At 49.1% G+C, this 24,110-nt stretch overlaps 10 protein-coding genes across 10 annotated transcripts; 3 read left to right on the forward strand and 7 right to left on the reverse strand.

Annotated features, from left to right (window-relative positions):
- Window positions 1-553: 553 nt before the first annotated feature.
- TRIVIDRAFT_69655 (uncharacterized protein) lies at window positions 554-1,324 on the forward strand (the record flags this gene model as incomplete). Its single annotated transcript, XM_014099556.1, has 1 exon — window positions 554-1,324. One exon carries the CDS (start codon window positions 554-556, stop codon window positions 1,322-1,324), a length of 771 nt encoding a protein of 256 aa, XP_013955031.1.
- A 271-nt stretch (window positions 1,325-1,595) lies between these two features.
- Window positions 1,596-2,576, reverse strand: TRIVIDRAFT_202458 (uncharacterized protein; the record flags this gene model as incomplete). The annotated part of the gene is made up of 1 exon (XM_014099557.1): window positions 1,596-2,576. One exon carries the CDS (start codon window positions 2,574-2,576, stop codon window positions 1,596-1,598), a length of 981 nt encoding a protein of 326 aa, XP_013955032.1.
- Window positions 2,577-3,178: 602 nt separating this feature from the next.
- TRIVIDRAFT_50503 (uncharacterized protein) lies at window positions 3,179-4,415 on the reverse strand (the record flags this gene model as incomplete). Its single annotated transcript, XM_014099558.1, has 2 exons — window positions 3,179-4,005; window positions 4,124-4,415. The coding sequence occupies 2 exons, from the start codon at window positions 4,413-4,415 to the stop codon at window positions 3,179-3,181; spliced, it is 1,119 nt and encodes a 372-aa protein (XP_013955033.1).
- Window positions 4,416-4,897: 482 nt separating this feature from the next.
- Window positions 4,898-6,364, reverse strand: TRIVIDRAFT_50349 (uncharacterized protein; the record flags this gene model as incomplete). Its single annotated transcript, XM_014099559.1, has 1 exon — window positions 4,898-6,364. The coding sequence occupies one exon, from the start codon at window positions 6,362-6,364 to the stop codon at window positions 4,898-4,900; it is 1,467 nt and encodes a 488-aa protein (XP_013955034.1).
- A 482-nt stretch (window positions 6,365-6,846) lies between these two features.
- On the reverse strand, window positions 6,847-8,375 carry TRIVIDRAFT_50427 (uncharacterized protein; the record flags this gene model as incomplete). Its single annotated transcript, XM_014099560.1, has 3 exons — window positions 6,847-7,025; window positions 7,094-8,173; window positions 8,255-8,375. Coding segments are annotated over 3 exons (1,380 nt in total), but the record flags the coding sequence as incomplete, so codon positions are not given.
- Window positions 8,376-11,650: 3,275 nt separating this feature from the next.
- Window positions 11,651-15,067, forward strand: TRIVIDRAFT_123065 (uncharacterized protein; the record flags this gene model as incomplete). The annotated part of the gene is made up of 10 exons (XM_014099561.1): window positions 11,651-12,454; window positions 12,511-12,602; window positions 12,675-12,853; window positions 12,922-13,001; window positions 13,058-13,135; window positions 13,189-13,241; window positions 13,297-13,401; window positions 13,501-14,035; window positions 14,245-14,739; window positions 14,822-15,067. Coding segments are annotated over 10 exons (2,667 nt in total), but the record flags the coding sequence as incomplete, so codon positions are not given.
- Window positions 15,068-15,513: 446 nt separating this feature from the next.
- TRIVIDRAFT_90651 (uncharacterized protein) lies at window positions 15,514-16,869 on the reverse strand (the record flags this gene model as incomplete). Its single annotated transcript, XM_014099562.1, has 2 exons — window positions 15,514-16,719; window positions 16,818-16,869. The coding sequence occupies 2 exons, from the start codon at window positions 16,840-16,842 to the stop codon at window positions 15,677-15,679; spliced, it is 1,068 nt and encodes a 355-aa protein (XP_013955037.1).
- Window positions 16,870-17,629: 760 nt separating this feature from the next.
- On the forward strand, window positions 17,630-18,562 carry TRIVIDRAFT_50483 (uncharacterized protein; the record flags this gene model as incomplete). Its single annotated transcript, XM_014099563.1, has 1 exon — window positions 17,630-18,562. One exon carries the CDS (start codon window positions 17,630-17,632, stop codon window positions 18,560-18,562), a length of 933 nt encoding a protein of 310 aa, XP_013955038.1.
- A 144-nt stretch (window positions 18,563-18,706) lies between these two features.
- TRIVIDRAFT_202464 (uncharacterized protein) lies at window positions 18,707-19,918 on the reverse strand (the record flags this gene model as incomplete). Its single annotated transcript, XM_014099564.1, has 2 exons — window positions 18,707-19,266; window positions 19,318-19,918. The coding sequence occupies 2 exons, from the start codon at window positions 19,916-19,918 to the stop codon at window positions 18,707-18,709; spliced, it is 1,161 nt and encodes a 386-aa protein (XP_013955039.1).
- A 1,360-nt stretch (window positions 19,919-21,278) lies between these two features.
- Window positions 21,279-22,487, reverse strand: TRIVIDRAFT_153762 (uncharacterized protein; the record flags this gene model as incomplete). Its single annotated transcript, XM_014099565.1, has 4 exons — window positions 21,279-21,327; window positions 21,387-21,518; window positions 21,576-21,982; window positions 22,038-22,487. 4 exons carry the CDS (start codon window positions 22,485-22,487, stop codon window positions 21,279-21,281), a joined length of 1,038 nt encoding a protein of 345 aa, XP_013955040.1.
- Between the last annotated feature and the right edge of the window lie 1,623 nt (window positions 22,488-24,110).

A 24,110-nucleotide genomic window follows, 5' to 3' on the forward strand; every position in this document is an offset into this window, starting at 1 on the left:
GGTGATGTGAGTCAGGAAATTTGGAGATTTCAAAGTTTGGCCGCCATCTGCTAACCTTTGCTTAGCACTTAGATCCCGCCCGCCATACAAAACAAGACGGAAGCTCGAGGTACCTCACAAGCCACACATGGCGGGGTAAAGTACTTTGTACTCCTTGAATGAATAGAGTGTCCAGCCACTGTAAAGACCCCTGTAAATCAGCCCCTCCATCCGCCCAGATCATCCATTGATGATGCTAGGGCACCCAGGCAGATGCCCAATAGATGTCGAGATCCAGAGCATCTCCATCGCGTAGCGCAGCAGCACAGCATCGACACATCCATTGATTACCTACATGTAGCACCAGCCGAGATCCCCCACCGCCCATTGATCTCTCGTCCGTTGTTGTGCTTCCATCCTTCACCACCAGCATCAGCATCAGCATCAGCGCCAGCATCGCACGTCTTGACATCTTTTTCCAATTTCCATACAACGCCAATTGAATTCATTCTCCCACTATCTTACATCTCACATCTCTCAACAACACAACGACTCCATCTAATCATCGCCAACCATGGAGGCCATCGACCCAACCACCGGCCAGCCCCTCCCCAACGACGCCATCCAGCGCATCCTCTTCGTCGCAAACTCCGTCCACGTCTACAACATCCCGCCCCTGACCTCGATGCGTGGCCACGCCGCCGCCTCTTGGACCGAAGACCCCGCCCGTCACATCTTCACCGCGCGCCTCCGCGTCGTCGAAACGTCCTTTGAAAGCCCCGACGCCGCATCTAGCCTCAAGATCGATCTTGTCCTCGAGGATCCCTCCACTGGCCAGCTCTTTGCCGCCTCGCCCTACAACGATCGTAGCGCCGTCGAGCCCGTCGTCGACAGCAGCCGCTTCTTCGCTGTCACTGTCAAGGACCCCCAGGGGCGCAAGGCCGTGCTGGGCATTGGCTTTGAAGAGAGATCCGACGCTTTCGATCTGGCCGTGTCGCTGCAGGAGGCGAGACGGAGCCTTGGGTGGGAGGCCGAGCAGAGCCACAACCCAGCCGAGGCAAAGACCAAGACGGAGACCAAAGACTACAGCTTGAAGGAAGGCGAGACCATCACAGTAAACCTCGGCGGCACCAAGTTCGGCCGGCGGCGACCGCAGCACGCAGACGAATCCCCATCAACATCGTCGGGCTCTGCTGATCTGCAGTCATTCGCGCTCCCGCCTCCCCCGGCTGGTGCAGCTTCATTTTCTCTCCCTCCGCCGCCCAAAACCTCCGACGTCAAAGAAAAGAGGAAGTCGCTCAAGAATCTGGGATTTGACGACGGCCAGTTTGGAGAATTTGCGTAGAAAGAGAAGGAATAAAATTAAAAGTGAACACAAGTGCAGTGCATGACTATAACATAGACAATCCTCCCAGCATTAATTGTTAATATCATCCGGTCAATTCGTTTGTACATGTACATTCATATTCATATTCGCCATGATATCTCCCCCATATTCCATGATAGATGCATTCCCAGCCAAGCAGACAACAAACAGATGCATAAACTCCTTTCAACCAATATTTTTTTCCCTCGCCAGCTTCTTTTCTTTTGCCATTGTTTTGGTCTTGCTGATTTCACTCAATGGCTTGGATGCCAGGCCATAGCGAGCAAAGGTTTGGAAGGCTCTTTCGATTCTCTTCCGGATATGCAGACAGCCTCTCTCTGAGATAGGACGGGCGCAGTTGAGAATTCTGTGTATCTGCGCGGCCTTGGTACGTGTACTCCAACCCATGGTTACACAAATCTTCACTCTCGGCGAGGCTCCTTGTCTCCATTGCGGCGTCTTCTTCATTATCGTTAGGGCCATCATCTAGCTTGATGCTCTCGTCATCATCCTCTTCACCTTCTTTAGCCTCAACCACGGTGTCCAGGGTCCGAGGCTTCTCCACTTCTGATGCAGAAAATTGAGCACGGACCGGTGGGCCGGCAGATGGGACAAATTCCTTTGATGTTGCGCTGAGCGACGTCTCTGGGAAGGCTGATGGCATGGCCGCATCGGACGGAAAAGTCGGGTAAACCGTTCTGCGTTGCTGTATTTGGTCCCAAGCATCTCTTCCCAGTTGCTCCATGTACAGTTCGTTCAGCCTCATAACAATGGCCTTTTCTTGGCGAGATGCCTCAGCCAGCTTTACTTTGATGAAACTCATTTGTTTTCGAAGCTTTCGTCTCTCCTTTCCAATGTGGTCCTTGGCCTGGAGAACATCTTCTATCAAGGCATACTGATGGATTAGATTCATCACTTTGACTGAATACGCATGGAGAGATGCTGTGAGATATTCTCCTTCGGCATATATCTCTTCATAGGATCGTGGTTGGAACATGAGATCCCAGGGTGGTGTGAACTGCGAAGGGTTGCGTCTGCTTCTGCACCGAGTACCGTTGCTTTTTTCCTTTTCAGCAGCAGGAGATGTCCCTCTTGAAGACGGCTTTGTTGATACAGATGAGCGGGAGTCGAGTGAGAGGGCACGGCAGGATGAGGGAGACGATGAGGGAGAGATGTCTCTCGGGGGTCCTCGTGCCGATCTCTCGGGAGTTGCAATCGTTTCCAAATCCATGAGCTTCGAGTTGTGGTGCTTTGGGGTAGAGATCCTTGGCAAATGAAATATTGTAGCAAGATATCCCCAGCTTATGAAGAACAAGCAATAGTCAAAGAGTAACGATAGACGAACTAAGAAGCTGGACAGCTGACCATAACAACTGGTCGTGCGACTATTGTTCTCACACGCGAGTTCAACCAAACCCGAAGACCCGGTGCTGTGGCTTCGGACCTCGGGCTCTGGGCTTGTTTGTTGCTTTGAGACATGCGTATTATGCCGCCACCAACAACCTGGCGTTCAAGTTGACTCTTCTCCGATCGCCTGGGCATGGACCAACACCATTAACCACGCGGCATCTTTTGATCTGTGCGCCCGCCATTTACCAGCCTTTCGGACAGGGACTGCTGCTCAGCTAGAAATCGAGGCCAGCACTTTGTGGCCTGAAATAGTACCCATGATTCACCTCGGGCTCTACACACTATTAGCTCTGTGGCTGTAATTGAACGGCGACTGAAAATCAAAATGGAAGCATAGACACCCACATGCACAACCGAGCTCGGCGCCATCTTGCAAGCACAGCGCAGCCATGGGATGAAGCGAGAAAAATGCAGTATACGCCATCAGATAGCGAAACCGTCGTGCTTCGGAGGGTCGCAGAAACGCCAAAGGCCAGCCCGCACAGCCGCTTCGCGCACCAACGAAACCTCTTCACTTGTAACAGCTCGATTGATGTCGCTGTATCGAACCTCGCCGTCTTCTTCTGCTGGCTCGTTCCGACGCCTTGGTTCCTCTTCAGCCACAGACGATACTCTCCTCCTCCTTCTCTTCTTCCCAACGTGAGCGTCTGGATGATACTGCTCCATGATGTTGACGAAACAGTCGGTGGATACTTCAGATGCCAAGAACTTCATGATTTCTGCACCCTCGGCCTCCTTTCCCGGCATAACCAAATGTCTAATTAGGACTCCTACTTTCGCAATTCCATCCCCGGTAAAGCACAGGTCACCAACTTGCTTATGCATGGCCTTGATGCTCTCCCTTGCCGTCGCAGCGTAGTCATCTGCTTTGAGCAGCCTTTTGGATGTACTTGGTTCCCATACTTTGAAATCAGCCAGGTAAATGTCGACCAGTCCATCCATCAGCTCCAGAGATGCAAGCGAGTCGTAGCTCGACGTGTTGTAGATGATAGGCACTCTTAGCCCACGCTCCGCCGCATGCAAGATGCTCAACGCCACCTGAGGCACCACGTGCTCGGGAGTTACAATGTTAATATTGTGGACATTGCCCACCTCCTGAAGCTTCAGATACCAGTCGCCCAGCGCTTCCGGGGTGAGGTCCATGCCGTTTCGCTGGTGCGCAATGTCATAGTTCTGGCAGAAGATGCAGCGCATGTTGCATCCACTCATGAATACCGCGCCACTCCCATTGTGCCCCTGGATACATGGCTCTAGTCTTCCGTTAGCACATCTTTTTCCACCCCCGTAGGCGTCTTAGTGCTGAATGCTATTCAACAGCCTTTGGTTCTCAGCTGTCTTTTGAGTTCAGGCGAAGGGCAGTGAACGGACCTTCACCAAAATGCGGCGCTATGACATTGACTTTGGCCGTGTCGCCAATGAGGCACATTCCAGTCGTCTCGTGACGATTAACGCCGCATTGTCTAGGACAAAGGTTGCAATTGCGGAGGTGGGCATAGGCCTTGGAGCGCTTCTTGGCCGCGTCTCTAGAGGTCAGCCTAAGATACCTTGGCGTGTAGTCGTCGAGCAGAAACGGCGGGGCCAGGTGAAGGCGTCGCTGAGCAGCACGGGGAATCGATGGAGCTCTCTGGAGAAGACAATGCCTTATGAATGGGGAGGCCATGATGCGGAGAGGCGCGAGCTGTATGCAGGGGCGAACATGGCCCTTGCAGAGCGTTGCACGATTGTCTGCGGTGGCCGAGTTGGGGATAGTGGTCGTAGTCGTCCTCTGATCCAACAAAGATCCAACAAAGACGGATCGGAGGCTCTGCGTAGTGTGTCGTGTGGATGGCGTTGCGATGCTGGGGAGATGATGGGCTTGTGGTGAGTTGAATCGATGGATTGCACATAGCGGGGAGTTTGGCCTCGATAGCGGCCACTGGCTTATCGCCATCCCCCATCAATAACGACGCTGCTATTTCCTCCTACTCTGCTCCTACAGACGAATCGAATTGAACCAACAACACAATCAATTCTCGGAAATTTAGATCAACACTAAAGCCGCTAATGTACACTATCATCTAATCGATCTTCTCTCACCTGAAAACCATCACCGCAAAGCATACCAAACCAGCCACGCCACCTGCTTGTCTGCCCAACTCGCATTCAGTCTTCGTCCCGCAGCAGGTGGTGATACGTCCTCGGCAGCGACTCTCTCAGCCTCGTCATCTGGCGCTTCATCGCTTCATTCTCGCTAAGAATCTCGCTAATCGCTGCCCCGTCAGATGTTCCCTCATAGAACCTGATGTCCTCCTTTGTCTTGTTCAGATCCGACAGCGCAATAGTCAAGCTGGCATCCAGCACCATCTTGTCTCGCTCGAGTACCTGGGTTTCATCTTCCAACTCCTTTACCCTTTTAATATGAGCATTAACACGCTCCTCCAGATGTGATGCTCGTTCCGGCCAAGACGGCGCCACCACGGATACCACCGTTGGGCGGTTCTCCATCTTGCGCGTTTCTGCCGTGCCGGGATGATGCTCAATAGCTGGCATTATAAAGATGGTTGACCTCCCTCCTTGGCCCTTGAGCCGAATGAACCGCGTCATCAAATCGACAGATACGAGGCCACGGGATTTCCATTCACCACCCAGGGTTTCCGACCAGAGTCGCTCGCCGCTGACTCCAGACTCCCACCACACCCGTTCCTTGCTTTGCATCTCGGTCTCCTCTTTGTCCATCAGGCGGTGCACAACTTCAAAGACGTCGTCTCCCGCATTAGCAAGGATAAACCGGCCCTGCTGATGGACTAGCTCACTTCTTTCATCCGCTCCCGAGCGCTGAAGGAGCTGCATGGGCACAACAGCTTCACCACTTACAGTATCGAGAGCTTTTGCGTAATGGATTTCGAGCTCGTGCATCCGCGCAACCATGTGCTGTTGATGGAGAAGCAGCTGTCCTAGCAGAGTGTTCCTTGCAGCCGACATCTGCTCGCCGTCAACTCCATTTCCAGACGGAAGCAATGACATGAGGCCTCCTGTTGCACTGTATTCATGATCCAGTATTTCGAGGCATTCGTTTACATGCATGACCAAGTTTTGATGCGTAAAATATGGTCGGGGTGCCTTCTCGCCAGGCTCTAGGGGTCCCCAGTTGCGCGCAGCTTCGAGGGGGCAGTGGCATTCGATGCCAGTCTCTTCACCTTCATTTTTAACGTGATTCGCCAGCACGCACAGTGGTATATGGTGAAATTCGTCGTCGTTTGTGTATGGTTCGTCAAGATTATTCAGCCAGTCAAAGGCCTCGTTCTTCTCAAAAACTGGGCGCCGCTCTCCTTTTCCATTGACTATTCCAAATGTATTGCTGACGCAGAGTTTCCTGATGAGATTCGTAAGAGACTGTGCGTGTTGTTTCAATGCCAGCATCGTTGGAGGTTTGCCCGAAGAAAGGTACGAGCAATTCACATGCTTAAGCAGCTCCAAATCCATTTCGTTCAAGACGCCAAACTCGGGATCGGTCCATTGGCATGACCACGATGTCGAGTACTCGGTTGCCGATATGCAGTACGGTTTACCATTTTGCTGGACGCTTGCGAGGTCGCGATTTGGATTCGAGATAAATTCGATATGAGACATTGTGTATTGTGACTAGTAGTGTGTTTTGTGAAAAACTGTCGAAATTGGGAATTTTGGCTCTCGCCACCCAGGCAGAGGCCGCCTTTTATTTCATTGCATGTTTGCGGTTTCAAGTTCATACGAACCAATTCTATGTAATAAGAAGCGAAGACTCAATGCCAGAGGATTTTTCCAGCACAGAATATGTCACGGAAACAAAGGCTTGATTCCGCAGATCCAACCTGGATTCACGGGCATGTATTCTTCTTTGTGCTCTACATTATATCGACGGATTCAACCTCAGCTTGGGCCACCAGAAAGTACCAACTGATGCTATTTTTAAATAATTCAGGTATTTCTCTGGTATCGACACAAGTAAGTTATTGGAAGGTAGCAACAGGACCAATTGTTTAGATAAACATCAACCTCACCAGCCAGTGGTTCGCCCCCGTTCAACTACAGTCGGTCTCATAACTTCACCATGGAAACATGCTCAATTTCACTCAATATCTCTGAATGAGGCATCTTTTGGCCGTTGGCTCTTCAAAAAAGAACACCTTTGGAACCATGTCCTCATCGCTGAATCCTTCTAGCGTCGACACTTTAGCCTCCGGATACGTCAAAAAGAAACGCGCAGTCGCATAGCGCAGCTCAATCCGGGCAAGATGTAGTCCGATACAAACTGTCAAAGAGAAATAATGTTAGCAAGCAATAATACAATCTCGCGTTTCAGATGTCACAGAAACCCACTTCGTGCTCCGTTGCCAAAGGGCATAAAGGAATCTTTCATCTCCCTTGTTGGCGATGCCCATCGTGACGGGTCAAAGACATCCGGATTCGGAAATACACTGACAATGCGGTGCATGCTGTATGCCTGAGCGCAGATGCTCGTGCCTCCAGGCAGCCAGTATCCGGCAATGTCGTCGCCGCCTTCGGGCACGTATCGAGGCAGGGATGATTGAATGCCAGAGTACAAACGCAGCGTCTCGTCAATCACCTGATTCAGGTAACTCAAGTCACGAAGGTGGGACGCATTGAAGTCAGTCGGGAGGGTTTGCAGCTCCTCTAGGAGAGTGGCCTTGACTTTCGGGTTGCTACAAACGGACCAGACAAGGTATGTCAGTGTCACGGCTGTGGAGTCGCTGCCGGCAACAATGTACCCCGATGCGTTGGCTCTGAGCTCCACCGGTGTAAAAGCGTCTTTGTCGGTGTCTTTGAAGACTTTGGTAAACAGAGTCCATTTGACGCTCGTTGGGTCAGAGTCTAGAAGATTCCTGTACCGAGCGATGGACTCTTCCGAATAACGAATCATGTTCCTCGTTGCCTGGAGTGGGCGTGTGAAGAACGGAATGGGTAGGTATTTTGCCATTGCGATAAACGTCGGGAAAGCCGAGCGCACAGCACCAAGGTATCCCAAGTTCTCCAGGTCCTTTGTGTAGCCGCTCTTCTCGCCAATCTCCAACGTCCTGAAGGAGTCGCCAAAGGAGAGCTCTCCAATGATATCTGTTGCCATAAATAGAAACCATTTGATGACATCTGCAGCGCCTCTTCTTTCCATTTCCTCGCCCATTCTTTGTATCGCAAGGTCGATCTTGAACTGGACCTGCGGGATAGCCATCTGCAGTGATGTTTCGGACATGGAGCTTGAGAGAAGCCTTCGCAGTCTTCGATGCACCTCGACGCGGGTGGTGTTGAAGAGGTTTTCGGTTGTGACGGATAAGTCGCCATACCAGGATGTTTTGAGGTATGTCTCTCTGGCGTTGTAGATTTTCTTGACGGCTTCGATGTTGGTGACGGACACTTCGTTGGGGGTGAGGCGAACAAGAGGCCCTGTGAGGTTGAAGCCTGGTTTAGTATATCTGAATGCATTGGGTAGCACAAATCAGAATGCTCTTCAAAGACAAGTCATACCATATTTGAGATGCAGTTCATGCTGATATCGCGCTCGATTGCCCTTTAGCCAGTGGTATTTTATTACGAGCGAGGTCCATTTGGTATACCACGGCCCAGGCACCTGAGAGAGGGGATCGCGAATGTAATAACGGAGCAGCTTGTAGGAGCATTAACGGAGTTCCAAACTATGATAGAGCCAAGTGGTAACTTACATAAAATAGTCCCACTACCGCAAACGCTCCAAAGATATAGCTGGGAGCAAGCAGGACATAGTAGATGTCTTTCATAGTGAAATAGCTCTCTCAGTGAAAGATGAGTTACTATCGCTGTTAGGTGGCTGATGCAGAGAAAGAAGGGAAACCCCTTTTGTACTTGAATGCAACATCCATTTACTCCGACTCCTCGGCTTCATATTGAACCTGTTGCTCCAGAGTCGAACTCACATATGGCCCAAGCCTCTCCTGATTGAGCAATGATCTCTCCTAAACAGACACAATCGGCCTCGCGCTCTCTTCATCGCTCTCCGGGAAAATGCGAAAAATAAGACACATCTCTTTCTGTCACACTCGGGAGAACGTATAATCCCCACCCCTAATTAACTCGATTTGTGCATTTATTCGTATATGAAGGTCCTGTTCAGGAGCGCCATTACCCAGATACCGCTGACAAAGTGCCGGCGCTTGTTTGGCATATCCACAGGTTTCAAAGTCTTGAATAACTATGGTGACCAAGATTCTATCGTAATTCTTACCAAAGCGGGCGTTAAGGGAGCAACACTCTACATTTTGCCGCGCCGCTTGGTTTAAGACCGGTGCAGGGTAGCATTCGCGGATTTCGCCAGTCAGCGCGAGATGAGGCATCGGCGGTCGCATGTATGGAGAATTATCGTCAAGTAGGTCTATCTTGCATAAAGAATGCTCTGTTTAAGGGCTGTGTATGATTCAGGAAGGAGTCAAGAATGAGTTAGATGGCTGATGTCGGCCATTCGCCTTTCCGTCCTGTGAGTCCCTCGCGTTTCGGCATCGGGCTCTTAAGTAAAGCCATGCCCGACAAAATACTACTCTCTAAGCACTTAATGCAGTCCTACAATAGAGGCTGTTCATGTACGAGTACATTATAGAAAGATCTGCCCCTTTGAAACGTATCCCTTGTATCTCTCTCGGGAATGCTTATCATCAGATTGGCACTAACATCTGTGAAGGATTTAAATTTCCGCGTACTGGAGCAACTCGGACTCTGGGGAACAGCTGCTAAGCTTGTTCTCCCCCGCGTGGGTATTCTTGGCTGTACATGGGCATTCTGTTTTAGTTTGTGAGCAGTTCCGGCCTAAATCACACCTGACATACAAGTATGCGCCCCCCAAAGCATCAATGGTTAGATCATGAGTCTTGCAATAGCAATCTAGCGATTTAGTTTTGGGCTACTGCCTCCATTTCCCCCACAGCGGGAAGTATGTCACTCGGCTGACTGACGAGATTAACGAAATTGACGAGATTGGCGGCTTACTTTTTATTGATTGCGGCTTGGAATAACAAGTATGGCTTCACTCAGCTGTGATACTCAGAAGAACGGGGCACAAGGTCCCGAGGTAGAATACTTTACAGGACCGAGGTACAAGGTGTGAGAGGTGTGAATCTTGCCTGACGGCTGTGAATTAGATTGTCATTGTAGACAAATGGGTATTTAAACCTGGCATCTTGTAGCCGTAATGCCTGCATCTGGGGCAATCAGTTTCGCCCACATAGACAGTAAATAACTCGGGTAGATGCACATAATGGAAGTGAATGATATTGTATTAAATTATATGATTCTGCACATGAGGCTGCATCCACAGCGCAGCAGTCACTCTGGACGCAGTCACTTGTTTCTGATGGGTATGGTGACTGTGATCGAAATAAAATGGTTTCTGGAACCAAAATTCCATAAAGAATCTCGAGATATTATACAGAGCTATATATGAGCAAATAGGGGCCTTTACTAGATGTTTCGTAGATTCTGGGCGGTTGTAAACGTGAATACATGTACATATTGTTTGCTCTTAAGGTTATAATGCACATCTGTCTTATCTACCCCAAAAGGATCTAAATTCGGTATTGCAAATTGCAGCTTCTACAAAATGAATTGCAGCATGCCGATATTTGAGATTAACAAAAGAAATTGTAAAGACACATGGAGTGCAGCTAATTTTCTGAGTGCATGCTGTCAAACATTGTGGGCATTATACAAATCGTATTAACATATATATATAATGCTAGCTACGGAATTAATGTATTTTTTATTTGTTCTACAGTATATGCATTCGTGTTTCTCTTTGTATACGCGTGCAGTGTCCCTTTCGTAGATCTGTGAGTGTGTTCCACCGCAAGCGAAGTAGCTCAACAACTGCCAACACTGCCAGTTCTGCTGATTTGAACTTCAACACCGGTGAAAGGCATTTGGAAGATACATGAATTCTAGAGAACAGCTGCCTGCAACCGGCTGCGTTGAAGTCATGTGAATTCTCTACACCGCCTAACGCATTGCGCATCGCCTACATCCCAACTCCTCGCAGACCATCAACTTCACTTGTTCTTCCCAACCTCATCGCACTTCCTTTTCTCTCATTACTTCTATTTTTCTTTTTTTTCTTCTAGAACCATTTAGTTTCCACTATACCACTCGGCTTGGTACATATGGAAAGTTGCTCGTAGAATCTACGAGCTGTTGCTCAGTGAAGTTGTTTTTGGCGAACCGACCCCAGAACATCGCGTTTGGTTGAAGTAGATGAGATTTTCTTTTTTTCTTCTTCTGATAATTCAACTTCAGAATGTTATGAAATAGTTTAACTAACCAAATCATAGATCTACCTAGTCAATCACGCATGTCACCATGGAGTCTCCGAAATCTCCAGAGCCTCCAAAATCTCTAGGGCCCCCCAAAACCCTGGAGCTTCCGAAATCTCCTTTGGAGCCTCTGAAATCTCCTTTGGAGCCTCCTAAATCTCCTCTGCCACCTCCACCCTCCAGTCGCTATCCTTCTCCACCAGCCTCATCTCCGGCACCGAATGGCGCCAAACCAGAACTTTCTGGACTAGGCGGCCCCAATGGCAAATTTCAATGGAGTACCGACCGCTTCTCTGACTACGAAGAGCAAGACGAATGTGCTAAATCGCCCAGCAAAGCAAACCAGGTGGTTGTTACGGGAGGCAAAGTTGAGGAGTCTCTTTTCGTGGAGGAACAGATGCCAGAGCAAAATGAGAAAGCGCCCCATACTGCTGAAGATGAAAAAGCCATCTCGACGTCAGATCCAGCCGAGGAAGGAGACATTGTTGAGCAGAATGTCGCCAGTATTCTCCCGCAGGTAATGGCTGAAGAGTCGGAGCTATCTGAACCACCAGACGAGCCTTCATCAGAGGAGAGTGAAGACTCGGAATATGAAGATAATAGCAATTCATCCGCTGACACAGACGATGATGAAAAGAATTCATCCCCAGTGAAAGATAAAGGTAATGCACACGAGCAAGCAAACAAGGTGGTAAAGAAAAATAAGAGCGAACAGCCGCGACGAAAAATCGCCTTGAATGCACGAGAATACGTTGCTCGATTACACGAGAAAGAAGACAAGAAGTACGCCAAAAGGTTGCAACGCGAAAGTAAGAAGTCTGGAGAAAAACGCCCTGGCAAGCGGAAGCTCACTGGAGATGATGCAGAGCCTCGCAAAACTCTCAAGACGGCAAATGGCACTTTCCTCTCGATAGCTAAGGACAGCTCCTCAATTTCTGATGGCAGTTCGCTGCTTCCCATGGAACCTATCCAGGCAAACACTCACGCTCAGCAGTTTGCTCAACTTAGGGCCGCTCAACTCAAATCCCAGATACCCCAAAATTGCGATACAAGGCGCAAAAATACGCAGAATCAAGATCTACGCGAAGCGGTAAGCTTGTTTGGCTATAAAAGAGTTGAGGCTGAGAATGGTCGCTGGAAACTGAAAGGCATGGAGACTGCCTTAGAAAGCTACCAACTCACAGCTGTAGCTTGGATGGTGAAGAGAGAGCTTGCTCGAGGGAAACCATTCGGTGGACTCTTGGCTGACGCTATGGGTATGGGCAAAACGGTCATGAGTCTGGCATGCATTGTGGGAAACCAAGCAGATGTTGAGCATGCCAGAGATTTTTGCAGGGCCACACTCGTGGTAGTGTCGAATAAGACATTTGGGAAGCAGTGGGAAGAAGAAGCGCAGGTTAGAAGATTGAGGTACGATCAGTGGATAAAATTTCTCGACTGACAGAACTACAGAAACACTGCAAAGCACCCATCAAGGATAAAGTCTTCATGTATGATCCAACTTACGGGGGTTTGGTGGACAAATGTAAAAGGTCTTTCATTGTGTGAGTTTCATCATACCTACATACTACTTACAAATTCTAATGGATTATAACAACAAGCATCACGACCTACAGCGAAATAATATCTCAGTTTCCCAGCAATAGCGTCCTCCGGGAGCTGGAAGAAAAGTATAGTAGCGATGACGTCTCTTTTCGCCGCGAGCTTGAGGCCCGTGTTGGTACTATATTCGGGATCAAGTGGTACAGGATCATTCTTGATGAAGCGCATGCCATCAAGAATGTTAACAGCCGTAGTAAGTTACAATTGCTCATATGTGAGAATAAATGACAAGCAGCCACTGACTTTGCTTTTTTCTGCCAGCTTCTAAAGCCTGTTGTGCATTATTGGGAAAATATCGCTGGGCTTTATCTGGCACCCCACTGGCCAACAGCTCCGAAGGTGTGTATCAGAGTCCCAATTTTTGCGCTGGTGTATGTTCTTACTGATCGGTACAGAGATGTACCCGTACCTCAAGTTCACAGAGTGTGAATCGACATTGACCTCGAAAGAGTTCAAAGCTATGTACACCAGCTACGTAAGCACTCCTGAGAGAGTACGGTAAAGATAGTGGGTGACTGACAACGACAGGGTAAATCGAATTCTCGATTTGAGGCACTAATAAGCCTTATCATGTATCGAAGGTTAGCTTGGTACTCCTTGGACGGTGGCACAATTGCAAAAGCTAAGACGATCTAGGACAATGAATGATGAATTTATGGGGCACAAGATTATCAATTTGCCAGAGAAGAAAGAAATTGATCTTCTAGTTCCTTTGTCCATGGAGGAACAGGTCATTGTTGAGTATGTTCAAAACTTTCCAGCCCTTCAAGCATTGAAGCGCTTCCCCTGTTCTTTAAATATGATGTATCACGGTATATGTACTGAAATATCTTTTCTCAGGGCTGTGAAATCATTTTACAAAAAAGCAGCGAAAAGGCTGAAACAAGGAACGATTGGAAAAGACCAGCTGGAAGCGGCAGTAGACAATTTAGACGATGCGGAGGAAGACGAAGACGAAGGAAAGGGAGACAAAGCTGGCAAAATTGCCGGAGTATCATCTCGGTCTATGAGTCACAGATTGGGTCACGCCAGCCAAGTGAGAAAGCGGCAAGCAATATCTCATCCATTTTGCATTGAGCGGCTTCTCCGTCGTTCGTTTGAAGAAGAGGACCTGAAAGAGCTGATAGACGCTCTTGAGAAATTGCCCTCGAAGCAAACCATCATTCAGCAGATCCGTTTGAAGATGGGGAAAGACTGCGACATGTTGAGATATGAAACTGGGCTGAAATTGTTGGAACAGAGAGAAGAAGCTATGTTTGGTAAGTCTTTCGACATGAAGACGTTACTAAAGTTGGCGAGGTGCGAGAGCTCATTGAGAGGCAATAACTGTCTTCTCTGCCAAAAACCACCCGTGGATCCGGTTCACGCAGATGATGTGAGTAAAGAAAGCGAATTCTGATGCTGTATTTGGTTCATACTAACTTCAAAAGTGTGGGCATATTTTTTGCACCAAATGCTTATGCAAAGCCGACAAAGAGAATCGCAGAGCCAACAAAGGAAACCGTCAAGGTGATATGCATGTGAGTAGACTCCCCGCCATTATATTGTTAAGCGACCTTTCTAATGCTTCTTTAATTCTCTCAGAATTGTCCTCACAAAGACTGCGGCAAAGAACTTGAAGTGGGAGAGGATATCGAGACTGTGCAAACCAATCTTGACTCACTTGACAAGAGATATCGCGAGCCTGGAAGAGATAGCAACAACGTTATTATACGTCAAGACGATGACCGAAATGGCTTCTTCATTTGCAGTACATTCTTACAGGATGTTCCAACTGTGCCAAGCGCAAGACTGACGGCAACAATGGCAATTGCTCTCACCTGGCTGCATGAAGCCCCCGACGACAAAATTCTCAGTATGTATCTGAAACTACTAGTTTCGTCATGGAATCAGTGGGACTTACTTTTTTTTGCTTCACTTTTCTTAGTTTTCACCCAGTTTATTGGAACTGCCAAGATCCTAGGATATATGCTCGACACCTTGGGCATTGGGTTTGTGTATTATTGGGGCGGTCTCCCTGGTGGACAGAAGCGCAAAGCCTTGGAAGCGATAAAGCAAAATGCAGATGTGAAAGTCATGGTGAGTTTTTCTTCTCTACATGTTTTAGCACTATCGCGCGTCTGAAAATCGTGTTTGTCTAATCGAATCACTATCTATCTAGGTTTCCACTCTCAAGAGCGGCGGTCAGTGTCTCAACCTCACGGTGGCAAACAGGGTGATAATCATTGATCCCTGGTGGAACAAGACTGCCGAGCAACAGGCTTTTGGACGGGTAACCAGAATGGGCCAAACGAAGGAGACTCACTTGGTCACTATAAAAACTGAGGACGAGACTGACAGTCGCATTCATACGCTTCAAGTGAAAAAGGCGGCAGATGTTGATTATACATTGCAGGACGACGGCCATACGCCACCTGAGGTGAGCGAACTTGAGCTTCAGCAAGAATTATTGCGCAGGAAGGAGGAGCAGGAGGAGAAACAAAAGAGGAAGGCCGCCAGAGTGACGAAGAAAAAAAGGGCGTAATTAACGGTTGAGGAAATCTTCTGAGATGTATTATTTCGGACGGGCGCGTGGGAAGTTTTCTTTCATTTTTTATCTTTGAACGGTTGGGATTACAGGCAAAAGTTATTTGCTTCGAGATGCGCTCGGGATGAGCTTCACGGGGCGATATTTATCAGTCATATCATGATATTTACTCTTCAGGTTATCCGGCAACTGGGTCAGTTGTGGGCATTTGAGAGCGCTGGATCTCACAGTTATTTGGTTTGTTGCCGCTTTGATGGGAAGACGGCCGGAAGGATTGCTTTGGGCTAGGTAGCCAAGCTGACTTGATCAGTTATCAAGCATCTCTTGAATTCAAAAGTTCTTTGTTTCTTTATTCAAAACTGACTATGCTCTCTAGATCCAGTTTCACCCGGATCATTTTACTGCTGATATTACTATACTAACAGAGAGAGAGATCATAGAGCTATCCAAACACGCCAGTTTTTTATTGCTTCCGACCCAAGACACCATTTACAGGCGTCTCAGGATATCCTCGACGACCTCCTCAGTGGTGGCCTTTCCACCCAGATCAGGGCTCAGCAGCTTGCCCTCCTCCAAGTTGGCGTCAACGGCAGCGTAAATCTTGGCAGCAGCCTCGGGCTCCTCAAGGAACTCGAGCATCAGAGCAGCACTTCGCAGGGTGGCAATGGGGTTGGCAATGTTCTTGCCCTGGATGTCGGGGGCACTGCCGTGGCAAGGCTCACCAATGGCGAAGCCCTCGCCAACGTTGGCACTGGGAACGAGACCGAGACTGCCGACAAGGGCAGCAGCGCCGTCAGAGAGGATATCGCCGTACAAGTTGGGGGCAACAATGACATCGTAGGCTTCGGGCTGGCGGAACAGCTTGTAGACCATGGAGTCGACAATCTGCTCCTCAACGGAGACGGAGGAGTACTTGGGGTCAGACAGCGCAGCCTTGGAGGCAGTGCGGAAGAGGCCATCGGTTTGCGACAGGACGTTGGACTTGTGGGTGATGGTGACGAGGGGCTTGCTGTGGATGCTGGGGGTGCTCTCGCGGATCTTCTGGCGACGCAGCGCAATGTCACCAGCCATGGCGGCAATGCGGAACGAGGCCTTCTCGGAGATGCGCTTGATGGCCTCGGCGACCTTGCCCTCGGGGGTCTCGCGAGTCGTCTCCTGCTTGACGTAGAGATCCTCGGTGTTCTCGCGCACAATGACCATGTCGATGGGCTTGGCAGCGGTCATGACAGTCTTGACGGGGCGGACGTTGGCGTAGAGATCGAGACGCTTTCGGAGAGCGACAATGGGCGAGGAGTAGCCCTTGACGGCGTGGGTGGGCGAGCTGACAGCGCCAAAGAGCGCGCCCTGGCACTCGTTGCGCAGGACATCGACGGTGGCATCGGGCAGAGCTGAGCCGGTCTGCTCAAAGGTCTCGAAGCCGGCCTTGAGGTCAACAAAGTCGAATTTGAGCTTGAGCGAGGCGGGGAGAGCTTCGAGGATGCGGCGGCCAGCGGGGATGACTTCCTTGCCGATGCCGTCACCGGGGATGAGCCCTGCAAGAGAGGATGATTAGCTGGAGGGGTTCTTTCAATGCTTGTGATGTAGGAGAGGAGATGACAAAGCATTGAGAGAGCTTCAGGGGGGGAATTACCGATTCTAAGAGTGCGAATCGACATGGCGGGCGCAATCAATTGGGATTTTTGTCGTGCTTGTGAGGGAGTAACTTTTTTTTTTTACATGACTGGAGTTTCGATTTTCAGCATCTCGATCCGAAGATCGGCGGGTTTATCCGAGAGCTGCACTTTTAGTGGGGGCATGGCGGGGTGACGCAGCGCTTTGTGGAATTGGAAATTGGAAATGGAAATAGGAATTGACATGAGCAAAGTAACGATGGAAGTGCGATGAAGGAACGAGAGCGAGAGCGAGTCAGTCAGTCGCTGGCAATGATGACGGATGATGCAGCAACACGAAGAAACTCATCACATGCCATGCAGCGCACGGACAATCGCCGTTGATTGAATTTCTTGATTCGGAATCAGCGCTGCATGCAAAGGCGGAGGTGTCGTATCAATTACAGCAATTGATCCCTGTCTCATGCAGGGTGCTGTTACAACCTAGGCAGCTTATACGATGGTGGGATCCCCAGAGCATGGAAGTCCTCTTGAGTATTCCGTACGGAGTACACGATCGGATAACTGTTGGCTGCTGGCTTGGCGACATGATGCCAATCAGCCCCCGTCGTTGAGTAACATGGGTGAAGCAGGATATGTATATAACCAGGGCTGAGTCCCAGATTGACAGATCAGATGTAAGTCATACTCAAAAGGCATTCTCTCATATAAGAAGAAAAAGACACTGATCTTATAGTAGATATACAGTATGGCAATAGCACAGTCCGTCACAATGCCTTCTTCCATCAGGCCTCCCTTTGACCCCGAAGTCATAAAAGCTCTCCCCCCCAGCATGGTCGATGGCTCTCTCCCAGAACTCCCTACCGACGTTGCCGCCAGAGTCGTGGCTCTGCGCGGAGCAGCCGATTCATTTTGCAATGCAGCCAAGGACGGAGTACACTCTGATCCCTTACTAGAAACAGAACGGGTAACCATCACTGGACCTCGTGGGGACATTGACCTGGTCATCATTCAACCAAAAGGAGCCTCAACCACCGCTAAGCGACCAGCAATCTATTTCATACATCCCGGAGGCACAATTACCGGCGACGAGTACCTTAGCATCGACTTACCTATATCATGGATGAAGGAAATCGACGGCGTCCTCGCTACTGTAAAGTACAGGTTGGCCCCGGAGAACCCTGGACTCGCTCCCTTTGAAGACTGCTGGGAAGGCCTCGTCTGGTTCGCAGAGCAAGCTGATCGATTCGGATTTGACCCGGATAAGCTGTTCATCGGAGGAGTCTCTGCTGGCGGTGGTCTTGCTGCTGCAACAGCGATAATGGCCAGAGACAAGGGATTCCCCAAGCTGTGTGGCCAGATACTGGTCTGTCCTATGTTAGACGATCGTGCCACCACTCTCTCTCACAAACAATATCTTCATCATGGACCTTATTCCGGAGCATCGGATGAGTTTAGTTGGGCATGTCTGTTAGGCGACCGCCGTGCGACCGACAACGTCTCCATCTTCGAGGCACCGGGTCGAGCAACCGATTTGTCGAATCTTCCTCCTACGTATATCGATGCCGGGTCTGCCGAGCCATTCAGAGACAGTGTTATCGCATATGCGTCCAAGCTGTGGGAGCATGGCGTACAGGCTGAGTTGATGGTGTTTGCCGGCGGTATGCACGGGTTTGAGTTTTATGCTCCGGAAGCAAGTGTGTCGAAACAGGCCGGCGAGGCAAGACTGCAGTGGCTGCGACGCTTTATGGCGCAGCTCAAGTAAAAATGATCTATGGGTGCTCCATTGTAACGAGCATGAGCAATCAGTAGCAACATGTCAAAACAGAAACATTAAAGGACTGCGTTCCGGAAATGGGGTGTGAGCCAGTCAAGATGAATATACATCTAACAAACTTGATTCTCTGCATCACCACAAAGTCAGCACATCCTCTCCCCTCATCTCGCACCACCATCTAGCCTGCTGATACATCTCCCCTTCTGTGCCTTCTGTGATCATCCAGTATTTCTTCAGAAACCATGGCCGCACTTCCCAGCTTCGGATATCCCATGGGGCGCCAGAGTGTCCAGTCCCAGCCCCGGCGCTGGATCCCCAGCAAATGACTCCATCGCTCTGTAGATCGTGACAGAGCTCTTCCATGTTGATTATACAAGGTTCTGCGTGAATTAATGCTATTAGTCGCTCTCGAAAAGCTCGAAAGGGTAGAGTGTCAATATAAGGATGGTGGCGTTGTGTGAGTTGGTTCTGGGTGGGTTTCAAGTCGTCCTTTACATTAATAAATGCATCTTGATCCGCGATATCCTCCATCCCGCCTGATGCTCTTCTAGATGCGAAGAAATGAGACTCGGTGTCGTGCTCAAACATCTCTGGTGCCGATATGCCCAGCATGGTTGCATTATATAAAACCGCTGCTACAAACGACATTTGCGTGACGCGAATAGTATTGGCGTGAAGATCGGGAAGCTGCACTATTTATCCATTGTTAGAATATGGTAAATTAGCCGCGCCTTCTGATTCACCTTGCATGAGCTTGCATTGCGCACGCCCTTGTAATGAACCATCAATCATCTTCGTACTGCTTGAAGGGGTTTGAGAGTCTCTTTCTAGAGACTGGAGGCCTTTTCTGAGGATGTCTTTGAGGGTTATTTTGTTCTTGCGAATATTCCTAAGCAGAGCTTTACTCAGTGTAATATCATCCTGCAACAGGAAATGAGCAAGTAAACTGTCTGTTTCATCTCTCGCCTGTGATTGGCTCTTTAGGATGTTGATGTTCTGTGACTGTAGAACCGCTGGCTGCATAGATGGTGTATTAAATCCGCTGCCCGGTGTTATTGATTCAGAGTCCGATTGAGTAACCAGCGGAGTTGATGCGGAAAACAAATCCTCTCGGAATGATCGACCGGCATTTAAGGCGCCATCGACTGGGTAATCGAGACCAGGTGTATATCTGTACATGGGAGCTGGCCCGCTGGTCTGGTAGCTCAAAGCAGCGGCACTGAAGCTCGGGCCGCATCCTACAAAACTTCCCATTCCAGCGGTAGCAGCTGAGCCGAGATCGTGAGGCTGCATCATCCCGGACAATCCCATAATCGGCGAGTCCGCAGCTAGGATGCCAGCCATGTCTTGGCCAATGGTGGACGGCGGAGTGGATGAAGCTGCCGCATCGTGGACAACGATCGTCTGAGACTTTGCAAATGATTCTAGAGCCTGTAGTCTCTTTTTTTGCTTCTCGCCTATTCGCTTCGACTCATAATTAGCGGATCGCTTGTCGCTTGCATCTCCCAAGCCGCGAAGGATTCGTTGTACTAACGGTACGTCTTTTGTGCTTGGCGGTTCTGAATTCGTCTTCTTTCGGACGTCTTTAGCTTCTGTGGCACTCGATTTGGTGATTTTGGGATAGTGCGCTTCCGCCCGTTTGACCCGCTGCTGCTCCCATCATTTTGCATTTCATCAGTTGAATGCTCGCTGTTTGCTGCCATAGCGTCGATGTGGTCCATTGCTATGGATATGTAGGTGCCGTCATCAACGAGCACCATAGTTCAAGAGCAACAGCGTGGGGGGTTGATGATGGCAGCTATTGATCTGTGTACCACCGAGGAGTTATCGAGCTGAATGGTGGGTTGCCAGAAGTTGATGTGGTGAGCCTGTCTCAATAGGGGATTGATGAGGTGAGCAAGCTGCGTCTTAGGCCCGCTAAATAGACAGACTCAAGACGATCCACTCTTCGATTGAATAAGCAGAGCTGAATGAGAGTTTTGTGTCTGGTGTAAGGAAAATTAGACTTTGTACCAACCAAGACAGTGCCGGATACCAGGCAGGATATTAATAAAACAGTAGAGTAGCTCTGACAAACAAAGGGGATAAAATCGTATTAATACGGAATAAGAAGCAGAGCTGCCGGAAAGGGACGTATAAAACGGGAGAACCAAGCTACGGTAAACCCGATGCAAAAGACAACCATGAATCTTATAATACGACAGGCACAAGTCAATAATTGGCGCGCGCGCGCGATTCTCTCTGACAAGTCCGCCTGGTTAGCGGAGTTTAACAGGGAGCAAATGGGTCAACCAGTGGAATCGACGATCTATCTCCGGTAATGACCGTGGCCCACCATCAAGATATGCCTATTTCTAGAATGCAAAGATAGTAGTTGCCTGGTAGGAACTGGAGATTCAGGCCGGGTTTAATCCATGGCGTGGACTTGAATGGAAACAATTCTCGAATCTGGTCTCAATCTGCCTAGATCTCCAGGGACCATCTTTCCACATTGTAAGACTGCAGACCGCTGTGTTGGAACAGGCAGAACCGAAATGGCCCACACACGAAGACGCGACAGATACAGAATTTAGTTCAGGGGACATGAATTCTGGGATTCTATAGCGTAGTGTTTATAAGACAAGGTACGGAGTACATGGGTAGCTAGTTCATCCAGTCCCGATTGTATATAAGAGGCAATCCGTAAAGAGATGAACCGCCCTCCTCATTTGGCCTCAAGTGCCGGGGTGTCAGCAAATAGATGGTCCGAATGCCTAAGAATAGTGTTAGAGTTGAAACAAAATAGGCATGATTAGGAAAGGGATAGACTCACGCATCCGAATAGCGACCTCCAATGATCTCTGTCTCGTCAATGGCCTTGCGGATCTCTGCCTCTTCCTCCTTGCTGAGCACGACGTTCACGGCTCCTAGATTCTCCTCGAGATACTTGATCTTCTTAGTGCTACTCATTGTTAGCGTATATGATTCCCATCATGTGTGAGCGAGAATGACAAATCTTTACCCTGGGATGGGGAAAATGTCAGCTCCCTGCGCAAGGAGCCACGCTAAAGTCAATTGTCCGGGCGTCACGCCTTTGCTCGCGGCAATGGTCCCAATCTTTTCCACCAATGCAAGATTCTTCGGGAAGTTCTCCTTGGAGAATCGCGGGAGACTCTTTCGGAAGTCGTCAGCGTCAAAGTCGTCGGGTGATTTGATCTGCCCGGTCAACATGCCGCGTCCCAGGGGGCTGTAAGCCACAATCGCAATGCCGAGTTCTCTTGCCGTGTTGAGGATATCGATCTGGGGCTTCTCAATGTCTACCGAGAAGGGGCTGTACTCGACCTGGATGGCCGTGATGGGGTGGACGGCATGCGCGCGCCGAAGGGTCGCCGCTGAGACCTCGCAGAGTCCGAGATGTCGGATTTTCCCCTGGCTGCAATGGAGCGTTGCCGGTCAGTCTAGTACGGTAGCGGTGGACATGGACTAACTCTTTTAATTCTGCTAGAGTCTTGATGGTAAGCTCTACTGGGGTCTCCTTATCGAGTCGGTGGAGGTAGAAGAGATCAATGTGAGAAACACCCAGCAGCCCAAGCGATTTATCACACGCTTGTCGTACATACTCCGGATCAGAGCGAATAGAAGCGTTTCCAGCGGCATCGAAAACTGCGCCGCATTTGGTAGCAAGAAAGATGTCGTCCCGCTTTCCGGAGTGCTTGAACCATTTGCCAAGCAATTCCTCGTTGTCACCGTAGACATCTGCAGTGTCCCAAAAAGTGTTGCCTAATTCATGGGCGCGGTCCAGAACTTTGAAACGGTCTTCGTCAGTGCCTCCAAATCCGTACATTGAACTGAGGCCCATGGCTCCAAAGCCTATTCTTGAGACAAGAGGGCCATTGCGGCCCAAAGACTTGGTAGGAAGTGTTGCAGGGGCCATTGTTGTGATGTTTGAACAGAAGAGTCTTAACGATGTAATGCTAAGAGAATAGCTTGTTTCAATCTAAAAAGGCTGCGTTCAGTTTATAAATTGCATCATTTAGTTTCGAAAGTTGTTTTGAACCTCATTGCATAAGTTTTTGCTCATCCGCTTCTCAAAGCATTTTCCTTGCCACCAGATTGCTTAGCTGATCGTTCATCAAGCCGCTCCATTGTTTCTGTGATAGCTTTTGAACAAGTAAACTACTGGCTTTTGAATACTATAATCAGAAGAAAAATCGATGACAAAAGCCCATTTGAGTCTTTGTTGCTGCGCTGCGTGCCAATTCTCTCGCTCACATCATCGACCCACTTGCTCACAACACCTCAATTGCACAAGCTTCATTGCTTAAAGAAGCCAAACCGCGCTTCATGTTGTTCATTCTTTCACATCACAGAATCAAATGCTCTCTCACAGATGTTTCATACAAGCACTCGGTGATACTAGAAAGAGGATGACACAAGCGCAGCTGACTACCCCGGACAGGAGGTCACGTCCCTGTGCTTACCATGGTGAGAAGACACATCCTCTCTCGGGATTCGAATTATATTCCGCCGAGTCATGCATATTCAATATTCACATCAGGCATGAGTCGTTGCAGGGCTGAAGTAATAGATATTCGGAGTATTATAAGCGACAATATTGCTTGATCCCTGCCCAAGCGATTTGTTCTCACTCCGTGCTCAGACCCGCACTGCGCCGATGCACTGGACGCGAAGTAGGCGAATTAGGCGAAGTTGTTGGACTCAATGCACTTTGTTGTTTCCCTCGATCTCATAACATCATCAATCCCCCCAATCCAGTAATTACACCAAGATTCACTTAATCTGGAAGGGGCGCTTATAGACCTTGTTCCATCAAATCATCCTTTGCCTAGTAATGCACAAAGCAAACCCGTTCATTATCTTCACCTGATAATGTCCAATAATAGGCTTGTCTTTATCCAGAACAAAGAATGTCTGTCCAGCTAGCAAGGCGCGTAAATGTTCAGTATCAATGCTTTGATCTTTCGGCGCTTGAATTGTGACCAATGGGTAAAGCTCTCCAAAGCCAAGACTTCTGCATTACCCCTGCTTCGTTTTAAGAGAGCAATCCAGTGACCACTGTCCACAACTTGAACCACAAAGAAATCAACGACGAAATTTTGAACATTAAGAAAAATAGAACCAATGGCGAAATCATTGTCTTTGTTTCCAACTTCGAATAGAGCGGTATTTCTCTGCTTTCAAGGCCTCATGTTGAGATATTTATACAGGATGTCGTCCTTGGTCTGTCGTTCTTATACTGCACAGGTAGAACCGATACTTTAATCCAGAATTTTTGAATTATTTTGTAGGCGATTACCACACAACGCATTTCCGAAAGATACAACTTCTCCGTCACCGATAATGTGTAACCCAGCGTCGGACGCCATACAGAGCATTCGTCATCTTGACAATGGCGGCTGCGAGTTCAGTTTGTCTGGAGCTCAATATTTTGCAGAAGGTTCTGAAAAGGTAAGACGTCAACCTGTGTGCAATCACAACTATACATTCTAACGGACCATCCACTTGCACTCTTGCAGCAGTCAGATCTCCCGTCTAC

This window comes from Trichoderma virens (assembly GCF_000170995.1).
Source record: "Trichoderma virens Gv29-8 chromosome Unknown TRIVIscaffold_77, whole genome shotgun sequence".
NCBI classification, from domain to species: Eukaryota; Fungi; Ascomycota; class Sordariomycetes; order Hypocreales; family Hypocreaceae; genus Trichoderma; species Trichoderma virens.